Raw genomic sequence first — 12,462 nt, forward strand, 5'->3', positions numbered from 1 at the left:
TTTCTCTCTCATAGTAAAACTTTCTTAGGTTACCTCACATTCTATTTTTTATCAAATATTTAAGAAAAACAATTTGGAGAAATGCTTGTATTTAGCAATATATGTTATAAATTGATAGAATTTCCCACTGCATAGATACCATATTTTTTCAAAATCAAGGGTTTTTTGGTGTATAGTTTCCCACTTTAGTTCATCTCTTCTTTTTATCTTATAATTATATTTTTATTTCCCTTAGGATTGTGTGGTCAATGAATTCCTGTTTTAAATAATTCATAAAAAGTATTTGGGAGTACTCATATGAAAATGATGATTGTTCTCAAAATTATGTCCTTCTTTGTAAGATCCAAATCTAAAAAAAAAAAAAAGTAATTGATATGTAAAAACTATTCTGAAAGACATGTTCTTATGTAAAATTTAACCATAATCTATTGTGGTTTTACTTTTCTATCATAAAACCAGGAGAGATATGATTCATTTATAAAACAGCAAATGAAGAAAAAAAAAAAAGGATTCATGCCTATGGAAAAGGCATACTAAATTTTAACCTTCAAAGTCCTCATTCCATGATTATGGATCATTCCAAAAGCACAACTATTTGAGAATTATTGGCTGATAACATTTGTGAAAAATAAATCTGGATTTTCTCCCTTTCTTGTTTGGAATAATATCCATTTTATAGGTGAAGGGATGTTATTCATGTTATATTTACGCATCTATAAAATCTATTTTGGTAAAATTGCAATTTCTAAGGCTTCTTACAGTGCTCAGGTGCTACAGATTAATGATTTACTTTGCCAATGAATAATTAGGTAATTATATAGCTCTGGTTGGTATGATGAAACACAAAAGGCACTGGAAAGGAAGCTATGACTTCCTTTTCTTAATCAGAAATTGCAATATCCAAATGACTACAATAATGTAGGAGGTAGGAGATCTGTTTACTCTGTCATCTCAAAACAACAATAAGGGATATTAAAATTTTGTATAACCTTCGACTGTACTATTCTATGACTAGAACCGAGTACTAAGGAAGAAATCAAGGATATACCCAAAGATACAGAGTCCCTGGAAGACTTTCTGTAATAATGAAAGGCTAAATGTGCAATAAAACTATTGGTTAGCTAAGTTTGGTATATCCATACAATGGAATATTATACAATCATTAAAAATATTTTCAGGGCCTCCCTGGTGGCGCAGTGGTTAAGAGTCCGCCTGCCGATGCAGGGGATACGGGTTCGTGCCCCGGTCTGGGAGGATCCCATATGCCGCGGAGCGGCTGGGCCCGTGAGCCATGGCCGCTGGGCCTGCGCATCCGGAGCCTGTGCTCCGCAACGGGAGAGGCCACAACAGTGAGAGGCCCACATACCGCAAAAAGAAAAAAAAAAAAAAAAAAAAAAAAAAATTTTCAGAAGAGTATTTTATTATTGAAGGAAGTTCATCATATACTGTTTGGATGTAAAAAAATCAGATTAACAAATAGAATGAACACACATACACATATATATGTTTCATACATTTACAAAGTTGGGATAATTGTGTGATGTATAGATATATATGCATATAAAAAAGCAAAGATGTATCCAAAAATATTACCGGTGATAATCTTTGAATTGCTTATCTCCCCACTAAAACATAAGCTGCACAGGATAAAGATTTGGTCTTATTCACCACTCCGTCCTCAGTTTCCAGCATAAGGCCTAGCATGGTACTGGCATCATGGTACTTAATGGATGTTTGTTGAATTAAGGAATGGGATTTTTTGTGATTCTTTGATTATTTCTATTTTATAAATTTTCATATGTATATATTTTACAAGGAATTTTAAAGCAGACCTTCTACTTATGCTTCTGTTATTTTCCTAATTAAACTGAGTGAGAAAGCAGATCAAGCACCCTTCACGGTTGGTGTGGATCAATCTGCAGCTGTGATTAGCCAAAAATATTTTATTTAGACTTCTCCACACTCCTGATATGAGAATAAGGAAACAGGAAATTTTTTTTTCTTCCCAGATCTTTGAGCTTCCATTTAAGAAGTCACCTCAGTCAACAAAAGGAGGGAAGCTTTCTGTTTTATTTCTACTGTTACTGCTACAAATACTGTTGATGCTATTGCAGCTACTGGCTCTGGAGGATTTACCATGCACAATTTTAAGAACTTTGTGTGTCATTCAAACCTCAAAAAAACTTAGGAGTCAGGCACTACTATTTTTCCCATTTTGCAGATGAGATTTGAAGCTTAGAGAGGTTAAGCAACTTGCTCACAGTTGCGCAGCTGTTCACTGGCAAAAAGCGAAGGTCTGAACTGGGCAGCTTTTCCCCAGAGCCCATGCTCTTCATAGCTACATTGCAGTTACAAAGGGCAAGATCAAATACAGTGACTGAAGCAAATCAAGACTTGCCTATAGCTCTCCTTACGTTTGCTGCCTACACTTTGATACAGTCTTTTCTTGTAAGGAGAGACAAGGAAGAAAAAGAGAATGGATAAATGTCATTTCCCCCCCAAACAAAATGACATCTGAGAAGTTTCTATAGCTACTAGCTAGTAAAAGTAGTAGAAATGTCAAATAATACTAACAAGGTATATGACATGTTCTGGGTCTGGTTTGAGGCAGACATTTCCTCTCATTATCCCGTCATGGGAAGAAAAAAGAGCAACTACTCCAAATCACATGTTTTGCTGCAAATAGGTTTCTCAGGTAACCTCTATTTAAAACTAAACAACACCCAACATATTTCAGAGGGTAGAGTATCTGTAATGGAAATAAATAATCCACTCTCCATAGTCTTAATTCTTACTGCACATCAGAATAACCTGGAAAGATTATTTTTTAACCCAAAGCCCATGTATCACCAAGAGGTTCTGATGAATTGGCCTGGGGTGGGACCCAGGCAGAGGGAGTTTTTAAAAGCTCTCCAGGTGAGTCTAAGCGCAGCCAGCGCTGAGAATCACAGCAACCCAATGATGCTAACAGGCTTCCTTCCCACTTGTTGGCTCTGTCACTGACCAGCCACGTAACCCTGATGAAGTTATGTTCCTCAGTCTAAGCTTCCTTACCTCTAAAATGGGGATAACAAGAGGACTGATCCAATGTGGATTAATCGAGACAACACATGACACATCTAGAACAGGGTCTAGGACACAAAAACACTTTAATATTAGCTATTATGGTGGTGTCATTGATCTTTTTTGCCTGAGGTTGGGACTTCAACACGTTTCTCTATCCCAGAAAGCAGGGATCATAACTTCAACCCAAGTAGGATGTCATCATCTTTACCAGGAGCTCCCTTAACATGAATAAACCTCTAGAACTGAATCTAATTTGTAGCTTGTTGTGAGGTAATATTTAGGTCCCTAGAGGGGATGGACAATCTCATAGCTGTAGTTCACAACATAAAGGAACTCACTCACCTGAGATTGAAGTGAATTTTCTCAGGAACTTCCCTGGGGTCTGTGACCACTTTCTGGTAGTCTCTATAATTAATGGGATCATCAGGGATCCTAAATTTGGCCATCTGAATTTCAGAGTCACTCAGCTCATCATCGGAGATTCTTGCATAACCCAATCTGTGGCAGAAACAAATGGTTTGTAAAGATATTATTATCATTCAGAAATCTGATGAGATCTAGTATTATAGATAACACCTTCATTATTAAGCCAATTTCCCATTTCTAACTCTACTCTGTATATCACTAGAATTAAATTGATTTATTACTCTAAATATTTATCAAAATATTGCTTTTATGATATAAATGAATAAGGAATATGCACATAGGTTTAATTAACTAAACATACTTGGCAAACTTACTCTACTTTATTACACTAATGAATATTCTGTCTGTACAAATTGCCTCTCACACATTTGTTTTGCGTCAATAGCAGGAATACTTCTGAATGACAGGAGCATAGGCCTAAATTCTTTCTTACCTTAAAAAATCCAAACACCTCATGCACATTTTCATTCACATTGAAACATCTAAAATAAAAGATTTTTAATGCCTGAAAAACTGCACAATTTTCATGTCTGAAAAAATTGTACATCTTGTTTTTGCTTATATCTTTTGGTTCTCCAGGAAATGCAAAGCATTTTGTAGATGTTATCTATCTGGATAGTTATCAAGAAGCTCACATGGAAAAATGGGAGAACCATGAGCAGCCAAGAATTCATTTTATTTTATTTATACTTTGCCTCTTTAAAAATGTCAGCTTCAGTCATTCACTTATTTAAAAAACAAATACATATAGCCAGTCCCTATTACATGCAGGCATTGTTCAGGTACTGGGGATAAACAGTGAACAAAACGAAGGTCTTGCCCTCATAGAGCTTTCATCCTAGTTGGGGAGAACAAATTAAATATGTATATATGTATGGTGATCAGTACCCAAGTACTATGGGGGAACAAGCAGAGTACAGAGGACAGGGCATGCTAGGTGGCAGAGGCTGTTATTTTATAGTGGATGGTCAGAGCATAACTCTCTGACAAAGTGACACTTGAGCAAAAAGTTGAATGAAGTGAGAGAGCAAACCATACAGGTATTGGAGGAAGGGCGTTCTAGGGAACGGGAACAGCAAATGCAAAGGTCCTGGGGTAGAACGCGCTTGGCTTTTCTGAGAACCAACTCCACAATGACTGGAGTGGAGTGCATAGGGGAAACCTGAGTTTGCACGGGGATGGGGGCAGCAGATGATGCAAAGCCTTCCTGACAGACTTGAGATTTTCTTCTGAGAGTGAAATGGTAATCCAAGGAGTTTTGTGCAGAGATGCAGTGGCTACTGTGTAGAGAGCAGACTCCAGGGAAGGGTCAAAGCAGAAAGAACAGTTAGGAGGCCACTGCAACAATTTAGGTAAAAGACGATGGGGGCTTGGGCCACAGTGGCAGTAGGAGGAACACTTAAAACCTGTAACTCCACACAAAACAGAGACAGAAACCCAGAGCTGGAACCAGCGGAGGCAGCAAATCTGCCCACCACAGTAGGTAAGAGAAGAGCTATGATAGCATCAGATGTAGGTCTGAGTTGTCTGACAGGTTAATGCATTTGTCTAAGCTCAGGTCCCAGATCTGTGCAGTTCGCTGTAATTCTATGTCACTGCCTCTAGTAAATCTAGGTTGTTTATTTCCCAAATCTCTAAGATCAAAGTTCTAACCCATTTCATAGACACAGCCTTCAAAAAGCCCTTGACGATAAGGAACCTGACAATCCAAATCTTCTACTAAAATAGGGACTCTCTCGTTGTTGTCCAGTAAATATTTATCAAGTGCCTACTGAGAGCAGGGCATTGAATTAGATGATCAAGGTAAAGTTTATAGAATTGGTTTTGTGGACAGAAACTGAATAACAGTAGTCCTAACTTCATTAATTTGGGTATTTTCAAAATTACCTTCCTGTCTGTTACAGACTAAACATCTGTGTTCCCTCCCCCAAAATTCATATGTTGTAGCCCTAACCCCCCTGCCCCAGTGTAGCCATATTTGGAGACAGAGCCTCTAAGAAAGTAATTAAGTTAAATGAGTTCATAAGGTTGGGTCCCTGATCCAATAGGATTAGTGTCCTTAAAGAAGAGATATCACAGAGCATGCATGCTCTTTCCCTCTGTCTCCAGAACCATGAGAAAATTAGTTTCTGTTGTTAAAGCCACCCAGTCTATGGTATTTTGTTATGGCAGCCTAAGCAGACTATTATACCATCTCTGACAGTCATAGTAACTATATGTATGTGTGAATATATATATATCTCCAAATATTTCTAAATATACACATATATTTGCCATCCCACTCTCCTAAGGAGAGACAAAGAAGGTCTTGGGCCACAAATGTACAAACAGAGTCCAGTGATTAACTATTATGGGTACTGGTACTATAAATACCCCTGTCCCTTGGCAACTAACAATTTTTACATCTTGAATATAAACCTTTTTCAGTCTATATCATAAACTGTCTTCTAGAAATTCTAATAACCCCATTAAAGCAACAACTTTAATATGAATTTAAACAGAAGCAGTGTTTTCAATCTGAGATATCATATACTTTACAAAATTAGCATGCTTCCTCCCACCTTAATGTTTTGGAAACACCAAAATAATAGTCAAGCTATCTGTCCTGCAGCCATATGGGCATGTGCTGGGTCTTTAGAGTTTCTGAATTATTAGTGTAACCAGAATGAGCTTAGCATCTCAGGGGCCTCCCTGGCCACCTCAGTAAGCATATGAACCAAGGAAATTATCCAGGAACCAATTTACTAAGTAATATCCAAAGTCCTTCATAAGAGTCCACAAGACCTGCTCCTTTCCCTCGCTGCCCATACACTCCCCGCTTACCTCCTTTACCTCCATCTCCATATACACACTCCTGCCCCATGAATATCACTTTTCTTCAAAAACATCAGCCCTCCTGCCTTTGGGCTTTTGCACTAGCTGGTCCCTCTGTCTGGAATGGTCTTCTCCAAGACAGCCACATGGGCCACTCCTTCAAATATTAGCTCTAATGTCAACTTCTCATTAAGACCTACCCAATTTACAACTGCATCCCATCTCCATATTCTGGATGTTCCTTATCCTGCTCAAGTTTTCCTCACTATAGTTATCACCTCCTAAAATAAGACACAATGGAATTATTGATTCCATCATTCCAATCATTGACTATCTTCCCTCAGCCAGTTGAGGGATGCTTCTCTGAATGTTCACTGCTATACCCCTGGTGGCTAAAATACATTATGCTCCATCAATACTTGTTGAATGGCAAATGGGGTAAAGAACAGTAGAACCTAAGGGTTTGCTTTCACCAGACTGTGACTCATAAGTGAACAAGCCATATCATCTCCAGAAGGCAACCATTTCTTTCATCAATGTAGATCACAGATCTTAGAACAGATGTTTACCTAAGGGGTGATCAGTTCCACACCAGCTCCCCTCTTCAGGCAGACAATGCCAAGATGCCTCCGGGTGATGAACTGCTCTCTATGGAGGGGGAACTAAGGCCTAGAGAGGTCCACCCTAGAAGGCCTCACTGTCCCACAGTTCCCAGCACTGCCCCAAGGAGGGTAGTTAGAGTTCTCAGGTCAAGTAGCTCCAAACAGATTCTGTACTAACGGAATTTCAGGATGAGTTTCAGGGATGGTCTCCAGCATGTTGCATCCACTAAAGAACCCTGTAAGTGGAGGGGCCTGTGAATCCATCACTGTCAACAAGATCTGTCCCTCCTTACCTCTCTCACATCACTTCCCATCTCACTCTACTCCAGCCATGCTGGCCTCCTCACTGTTACCAAAATATACCAAGCATGCCCTCCTAAAACTCTTGCACTTCCTCTTCCCTCTGCCTGGATGCTCTTCTCAGGATGTATGCAGGCGGGCTCCCCCTCATTCAGGCTGCTGCCTGAACAGCACCCCATCAGAACAGCAACCCTGCCCACCCTCGGTACTCTCCATCCTTCTTACCTGGCTTTATTCATCCTTCTCATCATATTTATCACCACCTGGCATAGTCTATTCCTTACGTGCTTACTTTCTGTCTCTTTCCACTGGAGTGGGAGCTCCATGAGTCAAGGATTTTATTTTGTTCCTGTTATATCCCCAATGCCTAGAACAATGCCAATCATGTAATAGGTATTTAATAAATACTTGCTGAATAAATGATTGACTGATTAGTCCCTTTTTTGATATTAAACTGCTCTTTGCTTTGTTTAAAGAAACACTGCCTTCCAAACAGATTTACACAGTTACGTGTTTGAATTCTGAGATCTTTCAGCTACAGTATTTTTGAATTTTTACATATATATGGATAATATTCATTTTTTGATATGGGATGATATGGGGTGATATTTTTTAAAAATATAATCTACCTTGAGAGCTCACCACAATATAGTAGTGGCTCCAACAAGGTAGTTACCTTACCCAAGATTACATGATTAGAAGCTGGCAAAGCTGGAATTCAAGCCCATGGTCCATGCTGTTTACACCATGGCATACAGTCAAAAATGGTGCCATTCCTAACATGTACTGACAGTCACATAATTATCATGCTTAATAACTCACACAGTATCTTCTTTGTATAATTAAACTTAATTTGCTTAACCATTTACTCCTTCCTAACTCATTAGGCTATACATTGAAAAGAAAATGTTAAAATGGGTAACTAGTCAAATCAATGTCTATGAAAAGTAACACAATTAACTAATTGCTTCCAGAAAGTTTTTCCTTCCAGGATAGACCCAAAAGATCACAATAACAGTAGATTAAGAAAAACAACAATCCAAAAAAAAAAAAGAAAGAAAGAAAGAAAAAGAAAAGAAAACAACAATCAAATACCTATGCTTACTTGATCAGCCCTCAATACATAATGTATTCACACCATCTGTCTTGATCTGTGCTGTCAATATCCTAATAATGAAGAGAGAAGAGAATGTTTAAAGCATTAAAAACGGTGCTCTATTCTGAATTGCCAAGAAAATGTGTGAGCTACAGTAATAAATATGCCTTTCTTTTGTGCATGCTATTTTCTCTAACTCCTACTGATTTTTTAAGGTCAAAATCATTTATTCATTCTATAGATATTTTTGGAGCACCTACCATATGCCCATCTAGCCCCAGTATGAGATGCTGGGAGTAAAACATGAAGGTGGTCTAGAGAGAGAGTTAGGCAGCAATCACAACACGGTACTGGCTCCGCACAGCTTTCCAAGTCTCTCATCCCAAGCAGAATTGATTGCATGCTCATCAGTCATCCTGTGTAGTCCTTTATGAGCACCAGCTACGCCACTCTGTACAGTTAATCGTTTAGATGTCTCCACTCTCCCCTTCCTGAGCAGAAAGACTCAATCACCTAGGCTCCCTGGTTCCTAGCATGAAGGCTGGCATTTGGCAGGAGCTCAGTCTGTTTGTTAAATTGAGTCACTGGTAACACACGTTTCAGAAGTAATCATGAGTCTATTTGATGTTGAAAGCTTGAGACCAGTGTTAATTTTCATCAGAAAATCATAACATAAACATTTTTTTCTATAATGTGTCGGCAAAACTCTAAATATGGAGCTTTTATACTAAAGAAATATTCATTTTCTTCTTTTAAAAAATATACCTGACTTTTGACTATGCTGACTAAATTTTACTATTAAAATTTAATTAAAAATTTTTTTAAATCACAAAGAACACACCACAATTTATTATGTATTAATTTTTTTTCTTAAGCTTGGTGGTGGACACATGAATGCTTGTTAATTAATCTTTACTCTTACTTACATATCACACACATATCAACTATGACTTCTGTATACATGGAAAAATTGTAATAAATTTTAATGATAAAAAAAGCAAATAAATTCTAAAGGTACTGTTCTGGTTTGCCTTGGGAAGAGATAAAAATTTATCATTCACCTGTATATAGTGGGGATAATCAACTATGAATATGTTTTACTATCTTTTTATTTTATTAGGTTTTAAAAAGTTGCTCTCAGATTTTAAGACTGTGGAATTTAAATATTCATTTCTTAAAGAGAAATATCTGTTCACTCAAGCATTTATGATTAAAACTCCTCTCTGCATTAATAAAGTTCCTAATAGAAAAAGCTATATAAGAATCCACTGCAGGGTTTCCCTGGTGGCACAGTGGTTAAGAGTCCGCCTGCCAACGTGGGGGACACAGGTTCGTGCCCCGGTCCGGGAGGATCCCACGTGCCGCGGAGCGGCTGGGCCCGTGAGCCATGGCCACGGAGCCTGTGCTCCGCAACGGGAGAGGCCACAGCAAAAGAATCCACTGCAAATCTTTTTTTTTTTTCTAACATCTTTATTGGAGTAAAATTGCTTTACTAGCTTTGCACTAGCTGGTCCCTCTATCTGGAATGGTCTTCTCCAAGACAGCTACTTTCTGCTTTATAACAAAGTGAATCAGCTATACATATACATATATCCCCATATCTCCCCCCTCTTGCATCTCCCTCCCACCCTCCCTATCCCACCCCTCTAGGTAGTCACAAAGCACTGAGCTGATCTCCCTGTGCTATGTGGCTGTTTCCCACTAGCTATCTATTTTACATTTGGTAGTATGTATAAGTCCATGCCACTCTCTCACTTTGTCCCAGCTTACCCTTCCCCCTCCCCATGTCCTCAAGTCCATTCTCTACATCTGCATCTTTATTCCTGTCCTGCCCCTAGGTTCTTCAGAGCTGTTTTTTTTGTTTTTTTTTTTGCGGTATGCGGGCCTCTCACTGTTGTGGCCTCTCCCGTTGTGGAGCACAGACTCCAGACGCGCAGGCTCAGCGGCCATGGCTCACGGGTCCAGCCGCTCCGCGGGATGTGGGATCTTCCCGGACCGGGGCACGAAATCATGTCCTGCATCGGCAGGTGGACTCTCAACCACTGCGCCACCAAGGAAGCCCCAGAACCTTTTTTTTTTTCCCTTAGATTCCATATATATGTGTTAGCATACGGTATTTGTTTTTCTCTTTCTGACTTATTTCACTCTGTATGACAGACTCTAGGTCCATCCACCTCACTACAAGTAACTCAATTTCCTTTCTTTTTATGGCTGAGTAATATTCCATTGTATATATGTGCCACATCTTCTTTATCCATTCATCTGTCGATGGACACTCAGGTTGCTTCCATGTCCTGGCTATCGTGAAGAGAGCTACAATGAACATTGTGGTACACGACTCTTTTTGAATTATGGTTTTCTCAGGGTATATGCCCAGTAGTGGGATTGCCGGGTCGTATGGTAGTTCTATTTTTAGTTTTTTAAGGAACCTTCATACTGTTCTCCATAGTGGCTGTATCAATTTACATTCCCACCAACAGTGCAAGAGGGTTCCCTTTTCTCCACACTCCCTCCAGCATTTATTGTTTGTAGATTTTTTCATCATGGCCATTCTGACTGGTGTGAGGTGATACCTCATTGTACTTTTGATTTGCATTTCTCTAATGATTCGTGATGTTGAGCATCTTTTCATGTGTTTGTTGGAGAAATGTCTATTTAGGGTCTTCTGCCCATTTTTGGATTGGGTTGTTTGTTTTTTTTTGCTTTTTGTTTTCTTTTTGCGGTACGCGGGCCTCTCACTGTTGTGGCCTCTCCCGTTGCGGAGCACAGACTCCAGACGCGCAGGCTCAGCGGCCATGGCTCACGGGCCCAGCCGCTCCGCGGCATGTGGGATCTTCCCGGACCGGGGCACGAACCCGTGTCCCCTGCATCGGCAGGCGGACTCTCAATCACTGCGCCACCAGGGAAGCCTGGGTTGTTTATTTTGATATTGAGCTGTATGAGCTGTCTGTATATTTTGGAGATTTATCCTTTGTCAGTTGCTTCGTTTGCAAATATTTTCTCCCATTCTGAGGGTTGTCTTTTCGTCTTTTTTATGGTTTCCTTTGCTGTGCAAAAGCTTTTAAGTTTCATTAAGTCCCATTTGTTTATTTTTGTTTTTATTTCCATTTCTCTAGGAGGTGGGTCAAAAAGGATCTTGCTGTGATTTATGTCATAGAGTCTTCTGCCTATGTTTTCCTCTAAGAGTTTTACAGTGTCTGTCCACTGCCAATCTTGACACAGCTTCTGACTGTGACAGTGGAACCCAACAGAGTATTAAATAAAAATCAAATAAAATTCCTCTTACACACACACACACACACACACAAATTCTCTCTCTTATTAGGACACAATCGATTTTTTCTTAAATTTGCCAAGTATCATCTTGTATAGTAGTCTTCTATACTTTATAGACCATATACTTACACATTTATCTAATGTGATTTGATACATACAGCCAGACATACATAATACAAATATGTAGCTACCACTTATTAAGTGCCTCCTGCATGCAAGGCTTAGGGCTTTTCAGGCATTACTTTACTTTCATCCTCAGAACAACCCTATGATACAATAGGTATTACTATCCCCTCTTTATAGATGTGGACATTGAGCCCCAGAAGGGTTAAATAACTTGCCTCAAGGTCACAAAGCTGGTAAATGTGGCACCAGGTAGGCTAGTGATGAGAGACTACATGGGGAGAGAGGTCCAGCCAACAACCAGCACCAAGGCCCCAGACCAGTGAGTGGGGACATGTCAGACCTCCCCAGCCACAGCCACCAGCTGACCCCATGAATGAATGCAGGCAAGAACAGAAAACCACTCAGTAGACCCACACAGTCATGAGGATATTCGACCATTGTTCTTTTTAAGCCACTAAGGTTTGTAGCTTACACAGTGATGCACTAATAAATAACTAATGCAACCCCTGTGATTCCACTCTCCAGATTTTCCTCTTACTCTCTGACTTCTCCTTAATCTCTTTTCTGAGATAATCTCCCTCCTCTTCCCTCACCCATCACCCCCATGATAGCCACACTAAATGTGGCTCTATCAGGAGTTTTCTTTGGTCTTCCTCTTGCAATTCTCTAACTCCATAAGCAATATCATCCTCTTCCATGGTTTTAATGATGACCTAGATGGTGGCAACTCCTTAATCTGTATCTCTAGTCCTGAAA

General features: G+C 39.5%; 1 protein-coding gene across 1 annotated transcript in view; it reads right to left on the bottom strand.

Moving 5' to 3' along the window:
- Positions 1-270: 270 nt before the first annotated feature.
- Positions 271-12,462, bottom strand: part of CWH43 (cell wall biogenesis 43 C-terminal homolog) — a 45,301-nt gene continuing 33,109 nt past the window's right edge. The window contains 3 exon segments of the mRNA XM_060097117.1: positions 271-349; positions 3,409-3,564; positions 8,314-8,375. Of these exon segments, the coding sequence (XP_059953100.1) occupies positions 271-349; positions 3,409-3,564; positions 8,314-8,375 (297 nt within the window).

The sequence above is a fragment of the Mesoplodon densirostris genome, chromosome 1 (assembly GCF_025265405.1).
Source record: "Mesoplodon densirostris isolate mMesDen1 chromosome 1, mMesDen1 primary haplotype, whole genome shotgun sequence".
Taxonomy (NCBI): domain Eukaryota; kingdom Metazoa; phylum Chordata; class Mammalia; order Artiodactyla; family Ziphiidae; genus Mesoplodon; species Mesoplodon densirostris.